This window comes from Oryzias latipes, chromosome 3 (genome assembly GCF_053564925.1).
Source record: "Oryzias latipes strain Hd-rR chromosome 3, Olatipes_Hd-rR_3.1".
Lineage (NCBI taxonomy): Eukaryota > Metazoa > Chordata > Actinopteri > Beloniformes > Adrianichthyidae > Oryzias > Oryzias latipes.
Window position 1 is genome coordinate 8,041,678 of NC_136239.1, and position 26,994 is coordinate 8,068,671.

Sequence of the window (26,994 nt, forward strand, 5' to 3'; positions counted from 1 at the left end):
AAATGTCAGGATAAAAGACCTGAGATCTGGCCTCGGTTCTAAGCAGGCTAGAAACTCTCCTAATTACTTTGAGCTTAATAATAATAAGATTGCTGAACTACTGTTTAACCCTTTCCAGACTGACTGACACCGAGTTTCTTCTGCTTAGTGGTAACACCTAAAACGTAACCCCATTTCCTTTAAATAAGCAAAAAAAAAAAAAAAATCTGCAGTGGGGTAATAAAAATGGTTTTACCAAGAATCTTTATTTTAATCTAACATGTTTTCCCAAACTACGATTATTCTGCTGTTGAAAAAAACTTAGATTTTGTTCTTGCACCTCGGAAAATAAGACATTTTTTCTGGAAAATAATTGTCTTTTTACTTTCTTAACCCTTGCGCTATCCTAGGCATTTTAACATTGGGACTTGGGTCATCTAGACCCTCTAGACAGTGCGCTAAACCTTTTTTCTTCAATGATTTGTGATCTTCACTGGTGTCCATGGATTACATGAAATCTTTCCACCTTTATCCACCTTTGTCATGGTAGGAATAACACGTCAAAGTAAGGGTGGGGTCACCTAAGATAGCACAAGGGTTCAGATTCCGTTTTTGTAGTCTGGAAGAACGATTTACATATAAGTAAAAGCTCGAGTGTTCTGTTTTATTTGTTTCTGTTCTTCAGAGGTTTGGTTTGTAATTTGTTCAAACCTGGCAATGTGGTGCTGAAAATCCAACATGCAAGCTGCCCATAACCCCTTTCTCCTTCACTTGTAGACCTGCTGCTGCTGTTTTCCACCACCTTTCCCAGCATGTCCTCCTCTCCCTCTCTGCTCTTTGTTAATTTGGAGCACCGTTATTTACCCGGCCACTGTTGTGTTTTCTGGTTCTGCAGCTTCGAAGCTCCTTCAAACAAGCTTTCGCCAAGAAGAAATCGCCCAAATCTGCCTCTTCACACTCAGACATTGAGGAGATGACAGATTCTTCACTACCATCCTCTCCCAAGCTGAATCACAACGGCGCTTCAGCCACCTCTCATATGCTCAGGAATACACACTCCAGCTCTCTGTGCGTATCTGACTCCAGGATTGTGACGTCAGACGTGAGCATTTGCAGTCTTTGAGCTGAATTCTCTCTGTACAGCCTTTCGGAGTGTTTGGACAGCGAGGCGGAGACGGTGATGCAGCTGCGGAGTGAGCTCCGGGAAAAGGAAATGAAGCTGACTGATATCCGCCTGGAGGCTCTCAGCTCTGCACACCAGCTTGACCAGCTCCGGGAAGCCATGAACCGCATGCAGGTCTGAACATCAACACACAAAAAGCCTTCAGGAAAAACTATATACACTACATTACCAAAAGTATTGCTTCACCTGTATCCTGAAGCATTAGGAGTTCCTTTCACTGGAACTAAGGGGCCAAGCCCAAGTCCTGAAAAACAACCACACACCATGATTCCTCCTCCACCAAATGTCAAACTCGGTACAATGGAGTCCAAAATGTACCGTTTTCCTGGCAACCTTCAAACCCAGATTCGTCCATCAGATTGCCAGATGGAAAAGCGTGATTCATCACTCCAGGGAAGGCGTCACCACTGCTCTAAGAGTCCAGTGGCGGCGTGCTTTCCACCACTACATCCGACGCTTTGAAATGCACTTGGTGATGTGTGATTTGGATGCATCTTCCCAGCCATGGAAGCCCATTCCATGAAGTTCTCTGCATATTGTGCTTGCGTTAATCCGAAGGCCACATGAAGTTTGGAGCTCTGTAGCAACTGACTCTTCAGAAAGTCGGCGACCTCTTTGCACAATGCCCTTCAGCATCCACCAACCCCTCTTTGTCAGTTTACGTGGTCCAACACTTGGTGGCTGAGTTGCTGCTGTTCCCAAACTCTTCAATTTTGTTCTGATAGAGCTGACTGTGAAATATTTAGGAGAGTTTCACCACATTTAGGAAATTTCACCACTGGATTTGGTGGCATCCCTTGACAGTTCCACGCTGGAATTCACTGAGCTCCTTAAAGCGGCCCATTTTTTCACAATTGTTTGTAAAAACAGTCTACATGCCTGAGGGCTTGATTCATACGCCTGTGGCCAGACTAAGTGATTAGGACACCTGATATTGATCATTTGGATGGATGAGCCAATATCTTTAGTAATATAGTGTATGTCCACCTTTGGAACCTCTTTGATCTTATGATAAAAATGTTTTTTTATGAAGCAAAGATGCAAGTTTAGAACTAAAGGATTGGTGCTTATAGGGATTTTCAAAAGGCTGACAGGATTCTGTGTTTGCCAGCTGGAGATTGAGAAGCTAAAGGCAGAGAATGACCGTCTGAAGGTGGAGAATCAGGGGAGCAGGACGGGTTCCCAAGCCTCCATCTCTTCCTCTCCTTCACCTCACACACTCAGTCAGACTGCAGTGCCTGGGCCTGGACTCTCTCAACACAGCCTTAACCTAACCTCTAGTGAATCCACCAGCCTGGGTAAGACTAGGAATTTTGAGGATTTTTTTTATGTCTACTTAGTTGGAAATAATAAAAAAGCTGACTTTGCTTTGTCTGGTGCAGACATGTTGCTCGATGACACCGGTGGAGAGGGAGCAGCCAGGAAGGAGGGCCGACACGTGAAGGTGGTTGTCAGTCTGGATGAAGGAAGCAAGTGGGGAGAGGTGAGGGCGGTTTCATGTTCAAATTGTCATTGTGCATAAATGTATGCTGGTTGAAGATGCAAACTTTTGTTTTTTACCTCTCAGGGGAGCCAGTCTCATCACTTTCTGATTGGTTGCATTGGGGTTTGTGGAAAAACCAAGTGGGATGTCCTGGACGGTGTAGTCCGACGCCTCTTTAAGGTAAACTGACACACACAATGATTACTGTATTTTTTTGTTTTGTTTTTTTCTGTATTACTTTTTTCTCGTAAATTTACGAGAAAAAACACCAAAGTTTTCCATTTTTCGGAGCCTAGCTTGAAGAGGAAATATGTGGAGCCTTTTGTGAAGCTTTATTTCCGGATAGGTTTAAAAAACAAAGAGATTCTAAACTTTTTGACAGCTCAAAATCAAACTATTGTCAGCGGAGCCGTCTTTCCGGGGTTCGGTGTCGGTAAAGCGGAGTTTCATATGTAAAATGAGGAGCTCAGAGACACATTTGGTGTAGAGGATCGCTGTTGCCTTTATTTTCCTTATTATTCACATACCCTGAAGTTCATTTGTCACCTTACGTCATGAACCTGTCATCCGAACACCAATGCGGAAATAAACAGTCCCGTTTCAACATAAAACAATAAAGAGGAATGAAAATAGTCTGTTATAATAGCATTACAACGTTGAAAATGCCAAAAAGTGCTCCTCCTTAGACGGAATCGTAACACGAACGGAGAGATCTTGTCTTTGGTGGAGGAAGAAAGGATTCAAGTGAACACCTGCAGGAATACCAACGGCTTCATTGGGCTGCAGAGATCCTGCAAACCACCCATCAATAAATAAAACATTAATAAATCGTAAATTGTTCTTGTAATCTATTAGTGTTGTCTGTTTTGACAATATGTTAAAAACTCAATAAAAATAAATAAAAGAAAATGTTTAAAAACGGACTTTAATTAAACTGACTTTATGGCAGCAAACATTTCTTCAGGCTACAAAGCTCGGATTGTCTGGAGAAAGCTGACTTAACACTCAGCTTCACCTGCAGGAATATATCTCCCATGTGGACCCGGTGAGCCAGCTAGGTCTCAGCACAGACAGCATACAGGGTTACAACATCGGTGAAGTCCACCGGCCCAGCAGGCTCAGCACCACCAGCACGCCAGAGCTGCTGCCATGTGGATACCTGGTGGGAGACAACTCCATCAACATCCAGCTCAAAGGTAGCAGAGATTCAGGAAAAATCCTGTGACGGTTTTCATTGTTCGGTTCTGTAGCTCTGTCATATTAAAGTTGTGTTTTTGTTTTTTATTTTATTGAGTTTATATACCAGTAATTTATTTTAAAAGCAAAATAAGTGTTAAATATGTTTCCATGAAGAGTTGGGTTCTTTTTCAGGTGCAAGCAGTGACAGTGTGGACTCTCTGGTGTTTGAAACGCTCATCCCAAAGCCCGTGCTGCAGCGTTATGTCTTCCTGCTGAAGGAGCACAGGCGGGTCATTCTGTCGGGCCCCAGCGGCACAGGAAAGACGTACTTGGCCAATCAGCTGTCACGACATCTGCTGCTGCTTGAGGGCCGACCTTTGACCCCAAATGCTGTTGTCACTTTCAACGTGGACCACAAGTCCAGCAAGGTACACGCCTAAATTTTTTCTACTATTGTTTATATATTTTTGAATCCGATCAGTGGCTATTGACAGAAAAAGTTTCAATATCTGGAGCTGAAACTTTGAGGAAATGTTCTACAAAACAATCAAGCACCAAAATTGTTAAAGTAACATAATAAATAATAATTTTGTGTGTAAAACATAAAAAATGTTGATGATTTTTTTTCCTCTTTGGGATTATGTGTGCAGGAGCTCCATCAGTATTTGGCAGGTTTGGCAGAACAGTGCAGCAATGTTTCAGAAACAGACTGCCCTCTAGTGGTCATCCTGGATAACTTGCATCACGTCGGCTCATTGGGCGAGATCTTTAATGGCCTTTTCAACTGTAACCACCAACGCTGGTCAGTTCACACAACGCCATCTCTTTTGAATGAATCACGATGAGTGGATGAGGAACAAACCTTGTATGAACTCAAATGCTTTATAAGTAGATTTTATGATGACTTGAATTTTTTCTTTCTTGGTAGCCCTTACATTATTGGCACCATGAGCCAAGCCACGTCCTCTTCCCCCAACCTGCAGCTTCATCACAACTTCAGGTAAACTGCCTCCTCCCACTCCAGGAAACTGCTTCCCTTCCCTTCCACGTGAAGCTTAATTATGGACTTAAAATGAAACGTTCTCAACATAACCTTCCATGTTGTCTGTTCTCTGCTCTGAATAAAGTATTCCTTCATGTGACACCAAATTCCACTTTTTCTTTCGAAAAAACTTTCTGGCTAGTAAAGTGTCTCCTCCTGTCTGATTTGTTTCCTTGTTGCTGATCTTCCCTCCATTTGAGCAGGTGGGTGTTGTGTGCCAACCACGTGGAGCCGGTGAAAGGATTCCTTGGTCGCTTCCTGCGGAGGAGGCTAATCGAGACGGAGATTGGCAGCAGAACACGCAACGTGGAGCTGGTGAAGATCGTCGACTGGATCCCGCGGGCGTGGCAACACCTCAACCGTTTCCTGGAGACTCACAGCTCCTCCGATGTCACCATCGGTAAAGAAAGCTTCTTCCTGTAGACCCACTCTGATAAAAATTGTGTTTTTGGAGTTGCTTCACACTAATGACGACGCCCACAACTGAGCGAATTTCTGACGAACTTCTGCTGCTCTGCAGAAACGATTTCCTAGAAAAGGATGCAGGTTTCTGGCATAAAACGGCATTATTGTGATTAAAAGACCACTGGGTTTAAACATAGATCAGAAGAGGATCTTTAACAGCATCTGAGGTCATTTGTGTAAGAATGGAAAAACATTATAGGTGGTCTTTGTTTCACACAGGACCTCGCCTCTTCCTTCCATGCCCCATGGATGTGGAGGGATCCAGGGTTTGGTTCACTGATCTCTGGAATTACTCCATTATTCCCTATATGCTGGAGGCTGTGCGTGAGGGGCTGCAGGTAACTAAACCTTCTCCTGTTTGTTTTTGTAAGTTTTTTTTGTTCTTTTCAGCTGGAAAATTAAGTTCTCAAAATAAAAGTAGCATGTTGGTTTGAAACTCTTTGACAACGTGACTTTAGCTCCATTGTTGACATTCTTTCGACACCGTAAATGTAGGTTTCCCCGGTGACATCCTCTGTGTTAATGGGTCAAATGACCTCATTCATTAGCTTATTTATTTACCACAGAAACATCAGAAAGCGAGTAATGTCCACATGTCCTTTTAAATGGCCCTTGCTGTGTTTATAAAATGATGATTGAGTTAGTTTGTCTCCGGATCTGTCTGTAACCAATTAGCATCTAAACCCCAACATGCAGCCTCTGAGTGGGGGCGGAGGAGATAGATAGACCCTCAGGGAAGAAGGCCAAACTAAATTATGCAATAAATCCAATTAAGCCAACAGTTTCCTTCATTAATACTAGATGTGCCTGTAAGGATTTCCTTGTTTTAATATTTAGCTGTCAATCTTTATTTCATGGTTTAGTCAAATATTCAGATGCTGTTTATCATCTCCTCCTGGGATTTTTCATTTTCTGAAGTCAAAACAATTAATAATTAATATTTTAAATAATAATAAATATAAATATAACAACAAAGAAAAAAATATTTTTAATTTTAAGCAATCCTAATAATGTTTGCTAAATCTTCAACAATCCTGATAAATAAAGCATTTGATTTCTCCCTGTATCCAACATTTTTTGTAATATTCAATAACTCTTTCCTGTAGTAAACACAAAAGTATTGAATTGGTTTTGGATGTATTTCCCCACACTTCAACACAATACGTAAAATGGGGCAATAAAATTAAACAATTTAACATTCTCTGCACCATATACAGGATAAATAAAACTTAAAAATATATAGTTTTAGCCACTTTGTTTTTAATGTATGACACATTGACTGTTAGCCCAGGACCAGAAACATGAATTTCGTTTTATCCCCTGTGGTGAAAATGACAATAGAGAATCCTGAATCCTGAATTGAAAACATTAGTTTAATCAAAATTTTCCCCAAGCAATCTAAACTCAGATACTTTAAAAAAATGTTACCCCATCAATGGACAATTTTCTTTTACAAATTATAAAGCTTATTGCTGTAAATCCAGGTTAAACTTTTTCTATTTTGATATCTTCTATTGAACGTTTTGTGTTTTTCTTGAACTTGTTTACTTGGAAATAAGTGGTAACCACTGCTACTACCTGTAGTGGTAGTAGTTACTACTACCTGTAGGAGTAGTATCACTACTAGTAGTAGTATGTATCATACACTAGTAGTAGTAGTGCAAGCAACTTGAAACTTAAAATAATATCTCCTCCTGTGATTTTCATTTTCTGAAGTCAAAACTACTACAGGTAGTAGTAGTAGTCGTTAATATTATGAGTAATTGTAGTAGTTACTAATAACTACTACTACTACGGATAATAGTAGTAGTAGTATGCCTTTTTGAGTATTTTTTACTACTTTACAGTTTTCACCAATTTACCTTTAAAACGTTTTTTGTGCCAATGTTTAAGACTCGTCTTTTTAGTACAACCCCGTTTGCATTTCTAATTATATTACATTATATTACACAATAATCCTGCTCTGAACCTAAAACTGTTTCAGAAAACTCAATTCTTAGTGGCAATTGTTGTCATATTTTTCTCCTAAAGAGGCTTAATTTTTCTGGCTCTCCAGCTTTATGGCCGCAGGGCACCATGGGAGGACCCCACAGCCTGGGTGATCGAAAGCTGCCCGTGGTCTTCGACTCCCCCTCCCGGTGACTGGCCCCCACTCTTGAAACTCCGCCCAGAGGACGTTGGGTTTGATGGTTACTCTGCCCCGAGAGAAGGGATGCGGAAGGAGCCTCCCCAGAGCGACAGCGACGCAGACCCGTTGGTGAGCAGCCGCACAGACACCCCCCCCTTGCAGTGACATTACAAGTTGACATAAACATGAAACTGCCTCTTTCTGGTGACAGATGAGCATGCTGATGCGTCTGAAAGAAGCTGCTACGTCGTCCAGCCCGCAGAGCTACGACAGCGACTCCAACAGCAACAGTCACCAGGAGGACCTCCTGGACTCTTCGTTGGAGTCCACCTTGTGATGCCGTCAAAGCACAATGAAAAAAGCTGCTCAAAGCGAACGTTTGTTCTCATGAAGAGAACGCTTTACTGACCAGATCCTTTTATATCCCAGAAATGCAGCCGCCTTGATTTGGGTGCAGGTCACCCAAACGTTAAAGGATACAAGAGTTTCAGTAAAAAGACGAGAGTTTCTGCCGTTTTCTGTATCTTCACCGCTGTTGCCCGCGACTCCTTCGTCAGGAGCTGAAAGTCTCCTTCAGCCAGACTGAAGGAAAGCACACAGCCTGTCCCTGGGGCGTTACCATTATCATAATCATCACCATCACCAGCGATTCAGCTTACTTTCACACTAGCTGGAAGTTCTGCGTCAGTCCGGTCGATGAGATCCTTTGCACTTCTTAGCTGTGCTGGTGAACACTGCCTGAAGATGGCAGCACCTGCATTATAACCTCTGATGGACAGACAAGCGGACCTGCAGTTCCTTCTCTTTCTCCTCCAAGAGTCATGATATCTGTGTTGTCACTGTATGGGGGATCGATGAAGCCAAAAGAAGAGTTGAGTTCCACTCAGAAATCAGATGTTCTTTCAAATCACTCTTCAGTTTCCACAAGCATCAACATAATTGACTTTCGCCCCAACCTGGAGAATGTGGTCGTTACATCATCACTGCATGCTGGCTGGGGGTTTCCTTTTTATCTGTCAAGTGCCTCGGCTGCTTTGTTTGGGCCCACCAGGAGCAAATCTGCTGTTGCGGCCTGAATATGGGGCAACTCCACCTCTACAGTCTGGCTACAGTCTCTTCTCGTTTTGATAAAGCTAAGTCTTTACACCCAAAGGAGCGGTGTTTGTCCTACAAAAGAATTTCTTTTCAAACGAAACTTTAGAGCTCATTGTGTGCAGTAACAGTTCTTACCACTACAAGATAAAAGGAAATGATCACTAACGTTTGTCAGAAATACCTGTTCATCCCATTGACTGTAAATGAGAACTGGACCGAGTGACCCCTTCCCCCCCATTCTAAACAGGAAGTAGCCGCTGGCTCTAAGAAGCCAAAATCCCATAGACTTTGCTTATTCTGGCAAACAGAATTACTCAGATGTACAATTTCAACATGTTCTTGATTTTTTTTTTAAATTTTGTCTTTTTTCCACGTTTCTCAAGTTATAAACCGACCAATCAGATGCCTCGATAAAAGTGTTTGGCCCCCGCTGCCACGCCGCCCCAAGTCCAATGTTTGATCTGTAGATTCTTGAAAGTCAGCTTTAAGTGGTGGCGGTGGGGACTTCCAACAAGCTCACTTCAGATTGGTGAGAGTGGTTGCCATAGAAATGTTGACCAACTCGGACCAATGACTGCTTACTGACGTCGTCTGGCTCCAACGTGGCGGCGTCCATAGTGCGAAAAATTCACGACGACAGTGACTCGTTTGATTGGAGGCGGGGATACGCCATTTACAATGGGTGACGACACACTGACTCTGTCCAGGTCTGTAATACAGTCAATGGTTTATCACCATCATTCTCACATAAATGCACACAGACCAAACCTCATCCACTTCCACAGTTTTTGACCCCCTGGGCACATTGGCTAACGCTGACTGCTGTAGCACAAATCTCCTCTGGTGCTTGACAACAAACAATGCCTTATTCTTTGCTAAGATGATGTGCATTAGCTAATTTTTTTTGTTTGTTTTTTAAACGGCTGTAAACTTGACAGGGCTCAGAGCTGACTCTCCACTTGCAGAAGACTTGATCTCCCATGAGTCCCCACTGCTGCTGGACTGAGCACATACGAACAAGAAGCTGTGCTTTGGTTTTTGAATTCACTCGCTTGTATGTGTGACCCAGAGAACTGTTAATATTCGGAACCAAGCAAGTACATTTTATTGTGTGTTGGTGCTATAAAGCAGAACCTTTAGATTAACTGACAGGGTTAGGAGGTGTTTAAGATGGATGGATTATTTACCTCACAGCCCAATCTTTGTTCTTTCATGCTTGGTGATACATCAGCAAGAGTCACATTGAGCTCATTAAATGAAAACTAGTGTACACGTTTATGATGAAATGAGAACTCTTGCTGTTGAGAGAGAACACGTTTTTACAATTCTAAATCTAGGTTTTCTTGGTTTATGCCTCTTAACCAGCCTATAGAGACAAGCAGACAGATGTGCTTCTTGGCTTTTTCTTTTCTTTTTTGTCGCTGATCCCTATGCAACATTCACTTTTTTATCTCTCAAATAAAGCCAAATGTGTATTTTCTTTCTTTCTTTTTGCCCAGAGCAGTTACCACTGCCAGAAATGTTCAAATGTGACAAGAGGAGTTTTGGTCTCTGTCCATCAAAACTGTCCTCCTGCAGTCTGAGCACAAAGACGGCTTCAGCTCACCTGAATAACATTGAAGAAGCTCCGTCATTTCATCACTCACAAACTCAATGAATGTTTAGCTCTCTTAGCCATGTACATTTCTAAACAGATGTAACATATTTGTATATAGTTGGTAATCTTACATTTTGATGACTTTTTTAGCTGAATTGGTACAGTACTTGAAAATGAGTATTTTGTGTAAAGTCTCTTTACATCAGAGCAGAATGATGAAGTTTGTCATTTTTTGTCTGAAGAATTAAATCTGACATTACATTGGAACAGTCTTAAGTTATTGTCATCCAATAAAATTATAATTTATGATTTCACTTTCTTTTGTTTTTTATTGTATTTTCCATTTTCAGACGAGTATAGTTTTTTTAATTTGGCATTTGTACAAAAACTGTGAAATAAAAATGTACAGTGCATAATACAACATACTTAATAAACAATAAATTATTAACAAAATACCCTACATTTTTAATAAACAACTCTATTCAGTTTTATGGCAAAATAAAAAAAAACACATTCTTGGCATAAAATGTCCATACAAAAGAATTGTACAAAATTCTGTACAACTGAACACAGCTGTGCAAAACAGCAAAGGGTCTCTCAGGCATGTCCTGTGCACCATTGAAGCTGCAAATCTGACTTTTTCTCCCCAGGACATTCATAGGCTCTTTTTTCAGAGGAGCAGGCTCCAACAAAGTTCAGTCACAAAATTCTGGGTTTAAAAATAAGTTAGGAAACTGTTATTTCTTCGTCATCCGACTCTGAAAAGTCCGAGTGCTTGCTGAACAGAGTGGCAGAGGGGATGCTGGGCCTTGAAGCCCTCATTCTTTCTCCTCCCAACTCCTCCTCATCATCATCCTCGGCTGAAGACTTCTTGCCTACGTCGCTGAGGTCCGGATGTGGGTTGGTTTTCGTGGGGAGGGTCTGCTCGCGGCACCCACCGGTTGACAGAAGCTCTCGTTCCTTTGAGTTCCTCCACTTCATCCGCCGGTTCTGGAACCAGATCTTTACCTGGGGTCGGGGAGAGGACGGTGAGTGGGGAAGGTTGTGCCGTGCGTAAATTACGCGCTGCGCCCATGATATCAGATGGAATCTTACCTGCGAGTCTTTTAGTCCCAGTTTAGAGGCCAGCTTCTTTCTGTCGGGTTTGCTGATGTATTTTTGTTTCTGGAACATTTTCTCCAAAGCCTTGCGCTGCACGTCGGAGAACACCGCTCTCCTCAGCATCCCTCTGCGGGGTTTTCCTCTGGCGACGAGGGGCCATGAAAACGTCCCGGGGATTGGAACAACGGAGGAGGATACTGCAACACAAGGAGACAGAAAACAGTCAGGACTCAATCTGTATCAAACAACCTTTTCTGGAAGATCACATGATTTACAGCGTGAACAAGTGGAAAAAAGAGTTTCCACTTTTCGACCGTGCAGTGCGCCTGCGTGTGAGTGAAATGGCACGAGGTGACTAATTAGCACATTGGCCGGCCTTCAGCAGCATTGGTATGGTAAAGAGGCAGCGTATCCTTTAAGGAACGCTGTGAGGGCGGACAGAAGAGTTAATAAACCATGAACAGTAATTGTGTAGTAATGAACTAACGCAGAAAAGACTCTGGACAGGCGGCGAAGGCCATATATTACCGCAACAAAAGGAGATTTACACTTTCAAACTAAACACAACTGCATACCAGAATACTGATGCCCGGCAAGGGGAGTAAAGTGGGGGGGGTGCAGTTTTTTTTTTGGGGGGGGGGGTTCAAATCATTTTCATTAAATGAACACGAAAAGCTATTCAGCAGGCTGGAGTTGTTTTGTTGGGGTATTCAGTGGAGCCTATGAAAAGACCCCATCCCCATTATTACTTGTCTGAATGAAAGCCGGACCAGCGACTTTATAGACTTTCCTAAGGGATTATTCTCTATCTCATCTCGTTGATTGACCCGGTGTAGGGTCCCTTACCGTCGAACCGGTAAGGAGAGAACTTTTGGATAAAGCTTGCTTTACCCGAATTTCCTCCGTGGAGTGTACGTGTGGACCCCCCCCCCCCCCCCCCTCCACACACACGGACCCCCCCCCCCCCCCCCCCCCTCCACACACACACACACATACACACACCACCGCCTCGTGGCGGGACGGGGGACAAGGACGCAATATGTGGTCTTGTGAGAAGATTGAAAACTCTCAATTGCGCCTAATGGGGAAATTAGTGCATGACTGGTCCCCGCCTTTGGCCCGCCTGGTAAAAGTCACTCTCCTGGGTGTGTGGGTGGTTCGCCCGGTGGGAGCTGACCACATTCGTCACGGTGTGGAGGGGCTTTGTTGCCGCCGCAGCAGCCCGGTGGCCCCCCGAGCGCTGTGGGAAAACGAAGGGCCAAGGAAATGCCAAAACGCCCCCAGTGGGAAGCGGGGAGACCAGAACTCGCCACCCCGCCTTCAATTTAGAGCGTGTCGATTTGGGATAATTGGTTAATTAGGGGGTGGGTGAGTTGGCCTTGGCAGGGGCCAGAGCCCTTGGTCCCCATTGAAGCGACAGTGATTTCCTCTTTTCTGGCTGTTTGTCGCTTTTTACCCCTCTTAATTTCAGTTTAAATGCGCGACAGGAGTGACTGCTGCTAAACGCAAATAGCGCAGACGCAGATGCGCAGAAGGAAGCGCGTCTCCGTTGCACCTACCAGGTAAATAGGGAGTCCTGAATATGGGGTGAAAGGATCCCTCGAAGCATGGCACAGGGAATGTCTTGGAGGGGAGGGCGTGAGCTGGATGAGGTGAGGACGCTGCGGAGGAAAGGAGATGAATCTTCAGGTGATCGGAAACGTCATTATAAAAGCTGCAGGTGCGTCAACTCACCTGTCCTTGGTGACGGCGCCAGGATGGCGTTTACTCCAAACTTTAGGAAACTCGGGTCCTTGTTGTGCGGCACTGATGTTTTGGGTGAGCATGATTCTCGCGTGACAGCCATGGTGACTGGCGCGCGCTCCGCCGACGCGCAGGTGAAGGACGCTGTGGTGGTGACGGTTGGAAGCCCGCCGCTCGCGGGCGGCCCCGTCCGGTTGATGAAGGAAGCGGGGCGGCTTATCCGCAGCAGATCCTCCACGAGGAAGCTAGATGGGTTCGGGAAAATGGAAGGCAGGGTCTGGTGGAGCGGCAGAGCCGCGGCGGGCCGGTACAAGCCAGCGTAAAGAGGAGGAGGCGCGATGACGCTTGGGATCATCATGGTCCCGGAATGGAAAAAAAAAACACCGTGAGAAATCAGGAACCGCTTCTTGGGTGTGTCTGCTGAGTCAGGCCAATAGTTTCAGCTGCTTTGGCTTCCACGCTCATGAGAGACGAGCTTTATAGCAGCCTACCCCCCCTCTACTCTCCCGAGGCCTGACACCCCCAACAATGGAGCGCACAAAAGTTCTCCACATGGGTCGCTTTCATGCCGCAGATCCCGGCTCGCTGATTGGTCAGAGGACGCAATTTATGATTCCATCAGACTTTAAAAGCAAGCAAAAACACAAGGGTCTCAGTCATCAATTTTACATTTGCCCACTTTCCTGTCAGTGTGTTTTGTGTGACAGACTTAATGAGCTGTAATGGAAACAATCCTTAAATTCATGTATTTTGATGGAACGTGTAATGACTCCTTCAAAATAAAATAAAAAAAATCCTCTGATGTTCTTTTTGAGACAAATCTCTCGTATTTACATTTTCAGCGTTTAAACATAGAATTTGTAAACATTAAAATGAAAAGTCGATTGTGACCTGAGATAAATGAAATAATCCGCCTTTGAAACATAGTTTGGACCTGAGCAGCAGGGACTGGCAGCATCTCATGTAAATCAGTTTTTAGGATTTCATAGGATTCTTAACACTCAATCTGGCCGCCGTCATGGAATAATGTGTTAAAGGGATTGCTGCTATCAAAACGCTTTAACAGATGTGTTAAATATCACTCTTTTTGCGCAGCCTTCATTCAATGCGCGCAGCCGCAGCCCAGGGCGCCATGCAGGAGAAGTGTGCGGCCCGAGCCGTGCGCTCCTGATCCTGTTAACCATGAACTAACCGTCACCCTCAGCTGCGGAGGAGGCGCCCCTCGGCCTTTCTCTTATCCTTCTCCGCTCTTTAAAAAAAGCCCCATAGAATAAAAAAGGCTGAATTTCTAAAGACGGTTTTGTTCTGCTATTTTAACCGGCTGAATAAAAGTGCATCTGTGATTTGATTTAAAACGCATTCATATGAACGGACGCTGAGACCCCAAATAAAACTCGCATTAAAGGGACTTGGAGCCTGATAGTCATGTTCTGACAGCTTTGCTTCTTAAAACCTGTTAGAGCAGAGAAGAAACAGCGTCTGGCGCAAAAAAGTGAAAAATAAACGAAGAAAAAGTTGGAAAACAAAACAACAACAACAAAAAAATGATGTAACATTCTAATACATTTTAACAACCACGTTGGTAATCTGTTTGCTTTTTAATAGTTTTAGTTTTCAAATAAACTGTTTTTGTATGTAATAATCTCTGAATAAAGGCCCCACAGCCAAATAAAAACTAAATTTTAAGACATTTTCCAAACTGGTTCTGAATGTTGCGTTTCAATTTTCCCTTCATTTAAGATGTAACGACAGTCGTGCATCAATTCATTTTAAACTGACCACAATCCCATAATTAAAAGGGAACGCCTCCGTGAAATGATTCTCTTTGCAGAGAGCGCGCGAGCGCGCATACGAGGATCGTCCTCTCTCCGCGCGCGGCTCAGGATGCGTAAACGCTCCGTCCCCGCAGGCCGCAGCCATACACCTCCAAAAAGTAACGAGACCTTCAAAGCTTTTTTATGAGCCTGTGAGCCTTTACTTGGATGCCCGAAATCCCTCTTTTGTGAGCGATAAGCAGATGGTTAGCAGGAAGCATAGGCTGCTTTGCTTGACCGAGACTAATTTCTACGAGCTTTGCAAGCTTTGCCACGTCTCCGCTTCTTCGGCAGCCCCAGTAAAAACAGCTGGCTGTGGTGGAGGGAGAGACCATGAAAGCACATCGCTGGAAAATCGCCACCAAGACAGCTCCCTTATGGGGGTTAAATGTGCTCTAATACTTACATGTTAAGGGGAAAAGTGTAAACAAAATTCCAAAATATAGTTATATATATAACTATATATATAACTATATATATATATATATGAAACTATGGTGAAAAACAGGGACTTGTTTTCTTTCTTTTTCTCTTTTTCTTTAGTTTGCTGCTTAAGCATCACCAGAACATAAAATGAATTAAATACTTTACCATTCAAATTTTCGTTATAAAATAAAATAGGCCAGCAAGTCCTCGGGGAGTTTAATAAATATCTTTTACAAAATATGAGAAGGGGAGGCCTCACATTTGTGTTGTTTGGGGCCCCAAAAATGGCTGGTATTACGCAGTCACGTCGCGTGATAGGCCCCTATATTTCCAGTCTCCGTGCATGTGGCTTTCGCACTCCACTCGCCTGTCATTACGCAGCTATATCCACTCACGAAAAAGATTTGTGCGTCATTTTCTGAAACAATCCCTTTTTTGCACAGCATTTCTGTGGATGCTCAGGGCTGCTGGAGACTTACCCGTTTTACCAAACAGATAAAGTGAAGCATTGTGTCGGCGCTCTTTCTGCTTCGTTAAGTGAAAGGGGATTGAGTAAATATGTTACGCATGCATGAGGGGCTCTCAATGGGCCGGCTCATTGTGTCGCCGGTCCGACAGGTGGTTGACTGTTTATTATTCCCTCATTATTTATCAGTGACGAGGCCGCATCAAGGGACGGGAACTCCCAATCTTTTCACGTGTCTTGGATGAACAGATTGCGCTGACTGGTTGCTGCTTCGTCACCAGTACTGCCGACATTCATCCCACATCCACATCCATAAGGGTTAGTAGTGCTGACAAGCAGGTTTATCTGTTCTGCTGGAGCCGGATTAGTCCAACAGTTTTGTTTTACATGTTTGAAACCATTTGTGTGTCAGAAATGAGCAACCATAAAGTTCCAATAGATAGATAGATAGAGAGAGAGAGAGAGAGAGAGAGTTTAAAAAATTGAAAAATATATTGCTAAAATAATCTAAAATTGTCTTGTTTTAAATTGTGTTTACCTTCCTGTTTAGACGTCTTTGAGATTAAATATTTAGTAGCAAATCACATTTTCAGATAGTTTCAATAAACTCTTCCTAAAAAAATGATCATTGCAGGCCTGGAAAAAGAAACTAATTTCCAGAAATCAAAATTAAATGTTTAAAAATGAAAATAAATTAGAAACTGTAGGTGTTATGGGATATCACTGATTGGATTTAAGTTTTGAAGAAGAGGGAAAACAGATGGATGTTTTTGCCTGAAGTGGTGAAGAATTGATCGAGAAATCATGGAGCTTTTGCCGACTGTGGTAAGAAGACAAAAGAAAACTCCTCTGTTGGAAAATGTTGCCATGTGGGGAGGGTCAAAAACTGGAATTTTTGTTCAGATGTGACAGTGATTTGTCCAAAAATACCATTAGAAGTGTCAAACTTTTACAGCAAGGCGTTAGACTTTGAAAAATGCTCTTCACGCCCAACCTCCCCCCCCCCCTAGCACTGTTTTATTGGATGAGGGGGTTATATGATTCTTTGTTTACATCTTTTGGAGCTGTAAACAATACCTGTAATTTTTTCTGATATTCATAATTGAGTTTCATTCAAAGACATTTATATACCCACTTTTACTCTAAAATTTTCTCCACTTCATAGACAATTTGGACTCAGAAGTTTCTGATGTTATCAACCTTGTCCTTTCTTCATATAAATGAAAAAAACACTGCTTATCATCTTTTGTATTACTTTTGTGATTATTTCATGTCTTGTTATTTTGAGTCATCTCTTTACTTACCTCTGCCATTTTTCTATTTTTTTATTTTTATGTTTGTGTTTTTATTTTTATCTTTTTGACTCTGCCATTTTTGTTATTTTATTATATGTGGATTTCTGACTTGGTTTGCATATAAATAATCAAATAAAGTTATTTTTATATAAAGAAATTCCTAAGCCAAATGACACAAGGTGAAATGTCATCATCCAAACAGTGATGTTGCATAATACCTGCCCTTTCTGGTTGTTTCATTTTTTAACATTTTTAATTTTATACTCTGCGACAGACTGGCGACCTGTTCAGGGTGTCCCCTGCCTTCGCCCATAAGTGGCCGGGACAGGCCCTGGCTGCCCTGTGACCTCGAAAGGAAACAAACGGAGGAAGAGGAATGAATGAATTAATTTTATACTGAAATTTATTTTTTGAGAACTCTATTTTTTTGGTTTATTTTGGAATTACAATTTTTTTGGGGAATTTTGCTTTGATTTCAAAAATGTTGCTTTTTTATGAACCATTTTGCTTTTATAATCGTCTTTGTGATGTTTAATGTATCTTTGCGTTGAGAGATTTGTTGATGTGATTTGCACTTCAGGGCTACCATACCTTCCTGCTGTGTGCAGTTACCCAAACGGCTCCAGTTCACGACCAGGCTTTACCTCTCGGGGTGTTTTGGCCGTACCGTCACCTTTGCTCGCTGCAGAGCTTCAGGTCCCTGCAGCATCTGGTGGGGGTGGGGGTGGGCATTGGGGGTTTCATGGGGGCTCAGCAGCTTCGCTCGACGCTGAGCGAATTAGCAATGCCGCAAGATTCAGAAGAACAGTGACAAGCATTAAATCGATATTAACTTTGTATTAAACATGGGCCCCTCCCTCTTCCCCAAATGGGGCCACATCGGTGCACAAAGCACTCTGTATGAATTCTTGGCTGCACCTGTTCCCCCTCGGTCGACCATGGGATTTCAACTTTCTAGTCTCACACCAGGTTTTTTTTGTGTCTGACAAACTGCAGGCTGAATTCGTTCAGCCGAGCTTTTGTCATAGTTTTTGATCTCATCTTCACCCCCTTTAACGTTACAACTCATAAAAATCCAATCGTTGGGATCTTAGCTCTCCAAACGTTAAAAAACAAGAAGCCACTTTCAGCTGCTAAAGGTTTTAGAGCAGAACTGTTTTATTAAAAGTTCAGATCGAGACACTTGCCTCCCTGTTTTCTGCTGTTCATTTATTAGCAGTTGTCGGTACATGGATGTGAAGTGGTGTCCTAATCCTCTTAAAGCACATGTTGGTACAGTTTGCATATCATTTTCTAATCTTAGAGAAAGGCCACAACCCTCTCTATTCACAGGGATTCCCTGCTTTCTTTCAGTTCAACCATAGCCGAAAGCATTTGCATAATCTGAACACCAAAACTATTGTCCCTGACCTTGCATGCAAAGTTAATTGCTCATTAATATGAGACAAAACCGAGGGGTGCAGAGGAAGCACAGTTTGCATGTAAATCCTTGTTTTGGAGAGAACAGCCAGGTGTGCCATCCTTTAACCGAGTCAATAAATATCAAAATACTTCATGTTTAGTGAGTTCAAGGTACTGAACAATTTCAAATTTCTATCATTTCGCAACAGTCATAAGGTCCTGAAAGGCTTCTTTCCTGCAAATAGAATGATCTCTGATCTTAGACTCTAATCAGTTCAAATCACTTTTATTCAATCAAACTACAGGAAAATAAATTCAATTCAACTCAATTTAATTTTATTTATATAGCCCAAATTCACAACAACAGTCATCTCAATGGGCTTCTTACCGATAATTGTAAGGTAAACATACAATCAAAAAGGATCATAAATGCTTGGAATCAGTAGGATAATACTAAAACTTTAACTAAACAGACTAACTAAACTGCCCTTAGACCCCCCTTCGCGGTAAGGAAAAACGGTTTAGGTACAATAACCGTTCGGCCTACAACTACCGTTCGGGGTCCTTCGAGTAGTGCTAACGTCACATTATGTGATTGGCTGTCTGTTGATCCAATGACGTATCAGATAGTGATTGGTCTGGACAAATTACGATACTACCATTGAAGAAGAAACTATGAAGTCTGTTGTAAACAAACAGAGCTCCGACAGAGCGAGATTATCCTGTAACCCTTGTGCTATTTTAGATGACCCCACCCTCACATTGGCGTGTTCTCCCTACCATGACAAAGGTGGATAAAGGTGGAAAGATTTCATGTAATCCATGGACACCAGTGAGGTTCACAAATCATTGAAGAAAAAAGGTTCAGCGCACTAGTGGGTGTAGATGATCCAACTCCAAATGGTAAAGTGCCTAGGATAGCACAAGGGTTAAACGTGTTTTTATTAATGTTATGATTATTATTAAGTGCTTTTGCAGCAGAACGGACTGTGATCACAACCCTTCTCTGGACCGCACACTATAACAAAGCACCTTCCCTGCCTGCAAACACGAAGCTACGAGAGTCCGGCTGCTCTGCTCAGAGACACGGTTTAATCTGTGGAGCAGCAGGTTCATTCTGACAGCCACAGATCTTTTTACAAAGTGGGTTGTGGCAAAATCTTTCTATAAACACTATAAAGAATAATGTCAGACACAACTTAACAATTATGCTATCTTAGATGACCCCACCCTTACATTTAAAGGTGGAAAGATTTCATGTAATCCATGGACACCAGTGAAGATCACAAATCACGCAACCCTTGCGCTATCCTAGGCATTTTAACATTGGGAGTTTGGTCATCTAGACACCACAAGACAGTGCGCTGAACCTTTTTTCTTCCATGATTTGTGATGTTCACTGGTGTCCATGGATTACATGAAATCCTCCCCACCTTTATCCACCTTTGTCATGGTAGGGAGAACACGTCAATGTAAGGATCGGGTCAGAGGATAGCACAAGGGTTAAGAAAAAAGGTTCAACACACTGTTTTGTGGGTCTAGATGACCCAACTCCCAACATTATAGTGCCTAGGATAGCACAAGGGTTTAGAGGGAAAAGAACTTTATATTACAAAAAGAAACTTGAAATGAAAATATGCAGAGCCCGAGCAGATCTGGACGCTATGTAGTTTGTCCAAGTGGGGCGACCGTAGTATGACATTATCCTCAGTCGAAAGGACCCCGAACGGTAGTTGTAGGCCGAACGGTTGTTGTACCTATACCGGAAAAAAGGAAGAAATCTCAGGGGTGTCCTCATGAAGGAGGGATCCTCCCCCAGGATGGACAGGCAATGTACCAGAACTCTTAGAGAAGAATTAGCTTAACTAACTCTGCGACATATTCAAAGTCCAGCAAATTATCTTCATCCAGTTGGATTTGGGGGACGGCTGGGGGTGCGAGGCGAGCTTGGGACAGGATCCATAATCAGGTGTAGGAGCAGTAGTAGAGGCGAGCCAGAGACGAGGCACTTGGTCAGGTACAGGAGCACAGATGAGCCAACTGGAATTTGGAAGCACTCCCTCGGAGGGGAGTGGGAAAGAGGGACAGTACATGAATCGCACTGCACCAAACAGAGGCATGGAGAACTCAATTATAAATAATGATCAAGAATAGAGGAGAGAAGGAGAGTAGATGAAAAAAGAGGACAGAACCCCAGTGCACCATGCTTTCCCCACCTCAAACTTCTAGCAGCCTAGTGAGAACTTTAGAAAAGAAAAAAGAAAATATGTAAAATTTTAACTGTAAGGTCATCCTTTTTGCTTTGAATGTCTCTGCAAATATGCATCAAACCACTTCAGCTCAAAAACCACCGTAATTTAGCTTGTAATCCTTGTGCTATCTTAGGCACTTTATAGGCACTTTAACATTGGGATTTGGGTCATCTAGACCCACTAGACCGGGGGTTGGCAACCCGCGGCTCAGGAGCCGCAAGCAGCTCTTTAGCGCTGCCCTAGTGGCTCCCTGGAGCATTTTCAAAAATGTTTGAAAATGGAAAAAGATGGGGGAGAGAAATATATTTTTTGTTTTAATATGGTTTCTGTAGGAGGAAAAACAAGACACTAACATTCTTAACGTTTTCCAATGCTGTAAGATTGTGTTAGAAAATATTGTTACGCCCGGTAAGTACATCACCTTCAGCGGGCAGAACGAGAGCTGAGATGTCAAAAAAGTTGAGCTGTCAATCAACTTGCTGCGCTGAAGAACCATTCGTGTCCCACACACCGCACGGCTCCGAATAGTCTCAGAGATAAGGAGGCACAAATAGAAGCTGAGAGCACAGCCTCCCTTCCGGCATATTAAGCCCATTTATCTTGAACACACACCACATTGAACATTGCACAGGGTCATCAACCTCTCCCCCTCCCACACTCATGGTGCAACATAAAGAACCAACATAACAGGAAGAATAAACTAAGGTGGAACAACAAAATTGCCATATGAAAAGAAACGTGGGCAAACAGAAACGCTCATGCTGAGCCCTAAATAGATCAGGAGACCGCATCCCACAATCCCTTGCTGCTTACAGACCTAAAATGCACATGACCGCCACTACAATATTACATTTTAACATTTATGTCAACGAAAATTTGCGTCATAGCCTGCAACAAACGTTTTTACCAGCAGGGCTTTTTCATTTTATTTTTTAAACTTTTAACGGACCGCTAGGCAGGTGGCTGATGTAAATGGAACCACCGCCAGTTCCGTGCATTGCTTGATGAAGTTGAAAGGAAATATTTTGATCTCCTGCTACACAACACAGTCCGATGGCTGTCCAGGGGTGACGTTTTGCGTCACTTTTTTGTGTGTTTCCAACACGTGAAAACATTCCCGAAAGCAAAGACCTGAAGTTGAACTACCCGCAACTGGAAGACCCTGAGTGGCTCGAAAAGCTACACTTTTTGGTGGATATGACTGTGACAAGCCACCTAAACGAGCTGAATGAAAGTCTCCAGGCGCCGCAAATGCTTGAGGCTGTTCTGTAATTCGAGCGCAAGCTGACTGTCATGGGGCATGCACTTTCCATTTTATTGTTTTGTTTTCGAGTCCTCAAAATAAAAATGACAACAAAAATCGGATTTCTTTATTGCATTTCTTTAATTTTATCAAAGCAATGAAACATAATTCATTGATATTGTAATGAAGTTACACTTGCACAACAGAGCAGTCACGTGACGCGTCGTTCTCCGCAGAATGCACTGCAGGGCAAATAAACATTTATTTGTTAATGCTCATTATGTATTTGTAACAACGTAAGGGTGTAAGGGTGGGGTCATCTAAGATTCGACAAGGGATACTTAAAAGCAAATGCATAAGTGAATTGTTTTTTCATAGCTGGAAATAAATTAAGGCACTGCAACCACAGAGATGTCACCGGCGACACCCAAATAACAAATGCTCTTTGACCTACCTTCACCCTGCAAGTTTATTCTAATCTCTGTGTGAATTTTACAGATCTTGGGATCCTTTAAAGCAGTGTTTTTCAACCTTTTCTGAGCCACGGCACACTTTAACCCTGAAAAAAATCCTGCGGCACACCAGCATCCAAAAAAAAAAAGCAGAAATTCATGGTCTGTATTGATCGACAGCGCCCACCCCCCCCCCCCGCAATCTCACGTGAATTTTTGTGATAATTGTGGCAGAAAAAGCAGGAAGTTGCGGCTGTTTTTTTCTAAGAGATGAACCAACAGCTAAAGCTCGTCTTTAGCTGGTATATTTGTTAGAACTGAGCGACTTTATCAGCAGAATTAAGAACAAGGAAGTGAAGACTTTAAGCACTTCTGATTGGTCAGACTGATGACATGTGATTAAGCCTTCAAGAATGATTGGCGGAGACAGTTAAAGGGGCGGGACTTTTCCTTACACAGTTATAGCTGCAGCTAAATCGCGGTACCGTGATTTTTTATCAAAATGTCTTTAATAGAATTAAATAAACACAAAGAAAAAGTAATTTTAAGATCTTTTATATACCTAACTACTCAGTGTTTTATCAGGGCCTGTTTGGATGAACAAAGAGCTGATTTCCTGGATATGGAAAATGTTTTTAGATCAATTAATGAGGGTAATTTCTCCACGGCGCACTTGACCATCTCCCACGGCACACTAGTGTGCCGCGGCACACTGGTTGAAAAACACTGCTTTAAAGCCCCTGGCACTTTTTGGGGTGGTGCCATGTCAATACCTTCTACTGTAGTGGGGGCCTTGTCTGAGGACCCATTGTGAAAGCCAGGTGGTGTGGTTGTTAAGACTAGTTTGGCCTCAGAATGGTGTCAGCAGCCATCATTCTGTCATTACATGATTATTTCACATAATATGGGTGTAGGTTACATGATTAGGTTAAACAAACGGAAGCAAAAATTAGCAGAGAAGGTGGGTAGTCCACTTTAGCAGCAGTCCGACACACTGCCTTTGAACTTTACAAAGCTGCAGAATGGACACATACCAGAAGTTTTTGAAAAATGTTGTGAAAATGTGTTTTTTTTATTATATTCATGCATGTACAAATGCAACTTTAAAACACTTTTCAGTCAAGCACAGGGTAAGATTCATAAAGGAGAGATTAAAACAATCACTTTTCATCAAAGGAATAACTTGTCCAAGAAATGTGTGCAGTTTAATACAGCTGGAGGCCCGAGGAAGTGTGTGTGAGTGTTCGGGACGGGGAGACGCCCAGGGCAGTTGAAGATGACGGAGGTATGAATGGAAGGGAGCAGGGGCTTGGGTGGAGGAGGGGATGCTTGACGGACTTCGCTGCCTGTTGGCCCTGTAGCATTGATGCGGTGTTAGCCATATAATCGGATTGCCAGTGAGTGAAAGTGAGCCTGGGTGCTTATGTCAGTTTGAGTCTCGTCAAGCTGAATAATACGCAAGGCCAGGGAGTGAAGCGGACGCTTGCCATTGAGGGCTTCCACTACTCGTGGATAAGCATTTCTAAAAGAGAGAAAAAGCCTCATTGGATTCATATATAATTGTCACTCAAGCGTTTTGATGCATTTGCATAACAGGGGGAGAGCAGTGATCTTTTCAGTGTTGTTGTTACTCCTGCTGCAGTGTGTGACCAGTGTGTGTCTGCATGTGTGCGAGTCCAAAAAGGTCTGAGTGGCACAACCAAGGCCAAACAAGGAGCTTGTGTTTAGCCCCTCATGATTAACCTAACATCAAAACAACTGAACATCAAGCTTATTCTTTCACAGTGAGAAAGGGGGTAAAGTCAGACATGCATGTGTTTCTGTCATGAGTGGTGAGGGCTGCAGGGGAGAAACAGTCAATCCTTTAGAGGCTTTTAGTATAAAAACCTCCTGGAAAAAAGATGATGGATCTTCTTACTGAAAAGACTTTTTCGGTCTGTCCAGCACTCAAACACAACTTTCAAAGTAACAGGTGGAGGTCAAAACAAACCAGAGAAATCAAATTCTTTTTGATAACAGAAAACAGGTTCAAAGATTTTGTTATTTAACAACCTGTTAGGTTAACTGATATCAGGTCTATAGCAGGGTTAACTATAAAAGAGATTTTAATATATTGCAGAGATTGGAAAATATTCTGGGCTTTTATGTATTTTTGAGTTTGCGGTTTATATTTTCACTTTAATTTCACGGTAATTTAGCCACAAATCACCCATGGCCCTCCTGAAAACTATATTTTTTTAGCTTAAAACTATGACCACATCTCAAGCATGTTCACATTATGGTCAACAACCGAACTATACTGAACTTTTATCATAAAGCTGTGGACAACATTTCAGCCATGTTTTTAAAAACACAACTATTTCTTGCTTGGAAGCTTTATAGGCATCACATCAGTAGTAACAAACAGTCTGGGCATTTTTGAATGGGCCAAAGCAACCTTTAACCATTGTGCTCTCCTAGGCACTTTAACGTTGGGAGTTTGGTCATGTAGACCCACTAGACAGTGCTCTGAACCTTTTTTCTTCAATGGTTTGTGATCTTCACTGGTGTCCATGTTACATGAAATCTTTCCACCTTTATCCACCTTTGTCATGGTAGGGAGAACACGTCAATGTAAGGGTGGGGTCATCTAAGATAGCACAAGGGTTAACAATCATATCATGTTACTTGGACGCTCTTGGGCGTACGTCTTAAGGTTAACCCTTTTACACTGGAGCTTAGGCTCCAGACTTGATACCCTTCAAGTCAAGATATGTACTCATATGCCACACTGCACAGCAGCGAAGTGCTTATGCAACCAACGCGAATCAGCTTATTCTGAGGCAGAGAAAAGCAGCTTTGCGCTGTTATGTGCAGCCTTTCTTTGCGCCAGAATCAGCTGATTTACAGTGATATCGTAAACAGTCAAAGATTGACGGTGTGTCAAAGAGCTTGTGTTATTGAGGGGTGGCTGCGACATCTCTGGTGCTAAAGGATTAAAACACCAGATTGTAAATCTAGTAATCAAACATTTTTTGGTAAATTAAAGACATTTCTGTGCTTGAAGAAAAAGGTGCAAGATCTTTGTTCTAGGTTTTTGGATCCTCAGACAACACAACATCATTCATCAACATGAGGACATTATCAAATGGGCCTAGCAAAACATCTACACACCACTTCAGTAAACCCGAGTTACCATCTCAGCTGCCAATGACATATGACATTTTCTCTTCTTTGCCTTTTGGCTGCTCCCTTTAGGGGACCCCACAGTAATCATCCGCCTCCATTTACAACAAGACATTTTTATAAAAGGAAATGGGAATTGTTCCATGTGCAGCTCAAATGTGACATTTCTTGTCGGTAATCACATAAGAGAAAGGAAACCTTCCAAAATGTCAGCATTCAGCCCAAATGCCAGCCTTTCTGATGGTATGTATGCAAACTAGCGCTCCTAAAAGATGTAAACAGAATCAACTCAGGCAATAAACTAAACTTAACTTAACCTACCGAACAGACCGAGTTACCAAGATAAACGGACCTGACAAGAGGACACATTAGGAGAAATCTATGGCTATATCAGAATTCCCACCCTAACCCCTATATAGTGCACTCTCTTCGCCATGTTGTAGTGTTGTCCGAATCTACAATTCCAAAATCAAGTGCCCTAGAAATTTCCCAGAAGTCTCTGCGAAAAACCATTGCGCATCGATGTTCACTAGATCGGCGAATATAGACCACAATGCAGTGTGTCGGAACAATTTTTGCCAAAAAAATGTATTTAAATGTGTTTTTTTTAATAAATCATCAACATTTTCATCTTTAGAAGACAGTGGACTCTTAAATAATTGTCACAAAATTCTCATATTAATCAGATTTTAACTTTGTGAAATCGATGACGTCATATCTGCCATTTAAAAAAAAAATAGTGAGCATGGTGTCCGAATTGCATTTAAAATTCAGGGCACTATATAGTCCCGTACTATATAGTTTTATATTAGTTAGGGATTAGGGTGGGAATTCAGACACAGCCTATTTTGTTGGCTGATAAAATCACCTGACAAACACAAGGAAAATTCAAACATTTGGCAAAGACTTTGGACAAGACAAAACATGTCATTGCTGAATGTCATTGGTTAAACAGATAACAAACCAAGTTGAGTTAACTGGAGAAAACGTCAAAGTCTGTGCACAATAAATAGACATCAATGCATTGTCAAAATACCCAAAAGTATAAATATTTCAACTAAAATATTGTTTATTTGAGAAAAGAAACAGTCTGACATGGTAAACTGAACAAGAACATAGGGTGTGCAGTGCATGGAGGTTTACTGCCATTTTGCTGTGGGTGCAGCGGTAAATGCTGCCATCACAAAGTGCAAAAATGCAAATAGTAAAAGAGGCTTATGCATTAGAGTAGAACTGTGTATGCTGAAAGGTATTTTTCATTTATTTCTTGTGAATTTTAGCAGAACACTGCAAACCCAAACTGTTGCTATATATTTTTTATTTGTTGCAGAAGAGTCAGAGTCCTAAATTGTTCACCTTGTGCACACCTTCAACTTAGTTGTTATGGTTAGATTGACAGGAGAGAAGCTGGGAGCAGGAAAGAACTCAACAATAGCCAGAATAGGTAAAAAAAAAAAGAAAATGCTTCCTAACCCAGGTACTCGG

General features: G+C 42.3%; 2 protein-coding genes across 5 annotated transcripts in view; one reads left to right on the forward strand and one right to left on the reverse strand.

Annotated features, from left to right (window-relative positions):
• The window catches only part of nav2a (neuron navigator 2a), a 124,669-nt gene extending 114,204 nt beyond the window's left edge, over positions 1 to 10,465 (forward strand). For all 4 annotated transcript variants that reach the window (XM_078944989.1, XM_023952282.2, XM_078944990.1 and 1 more), the window contains 13 exons: positions 875 to 1,047; positions 1,123 to 1,276; positions 2,274 to 2,460; positions 2,545 to 2,645; positions 2,730 to 2,825; positions 3,667 to 3,841; positions 4,017 to 4,252; positions 4,475 to 4,626; positions 4,753 to 4,824; positions 5,070 to 5,266; positions 5,551 to 5,669; positions 7,388 to 7,588; positions 7,671 to 10,465. In XM_078944989.1, coding sequence (XP_078801115.1) covers positions 875 to 1,047; positions 1,123 to 1,276; positions 2,274 to 2,460; positions 2,545 to 2,645; positions 2,730 to 2,825; positions 3,667 to 3,841; positions 4,017 to 4,252; positions 4,475 to 4,626; positions 4,753 to 4,824; positions 5,070 to 5,266; positions 5,551 to 5,669; positions 7,388 to 7,588; positions 7,671 to 7,796 — 1,989 coding nt within the window. In that variant the 3' untranslated portion in view covers positions 7,797 to 10,465. The remainder of the gene's footprint in view (positions 1 to 874; positions 1,048 to 1,122; positions 1,277 to 2,273; positions 2,461 to 2,544; positions 2,646 to 2,729; positions 2,826 to 3,666; positions 3,842 to 4,016; positions 4,253 to 4,474; positions 4,627 to 4,752; positions 4,825 to 5,069; positions 5,267 to 5,550; positions 5,670 to 7,387; positions 7,589 to 7,670) is intronic.
• On the reverse strand, positions 10,461 to 13,520 carry dbx1a (developing brain homeobox 1a). The gene is made up of 4 exons (XM_004066821.5): positions 12,987 to 13,520; positions 12,812 to 12,913; positions 11,247 to 11,449; positions 10,461 to 11,159 (listed from the first exon to the last, which is right to left on the reverse strand). Exons 1-4 carry the CDS (start codon positions 13,351 to 13,353, stop codon positions 10,878 to 10,880), a joined length of 954 nt encoding a protein of 317 aa, XP_004066869.1. The 5' UTR covers positions 13,354 to 13,520; the 3' UTR covers positions 10,461 to 10,877.
• Positions 13,521 to 26,994: the final 13,474 nt, after the last annotated feature.

Coding starts and splice junctions, on each gene's coding strand:
- dbx1a (XM_004066821.5), bottom strand. CDS start 13,353: ATGATGATCCCAAGCGTCATCGCGCCTCCTCCTCTTTACGCTGGCTTG. Junction 11,450..12,811: donor CAGGACTCCCTATTTACCTG/GTAGGTGCAACG, acceptor CTTGTGTTGCAG/TATCCTCCTCCGTTGTTCCA. Junction 11,160..11,246: donor TGGGACTAAAAGACTCGCAG/GTAAGATTCCAT, acceptor CCCCGACCCCAG/GTAAAGATCTGGTTCCAGAA.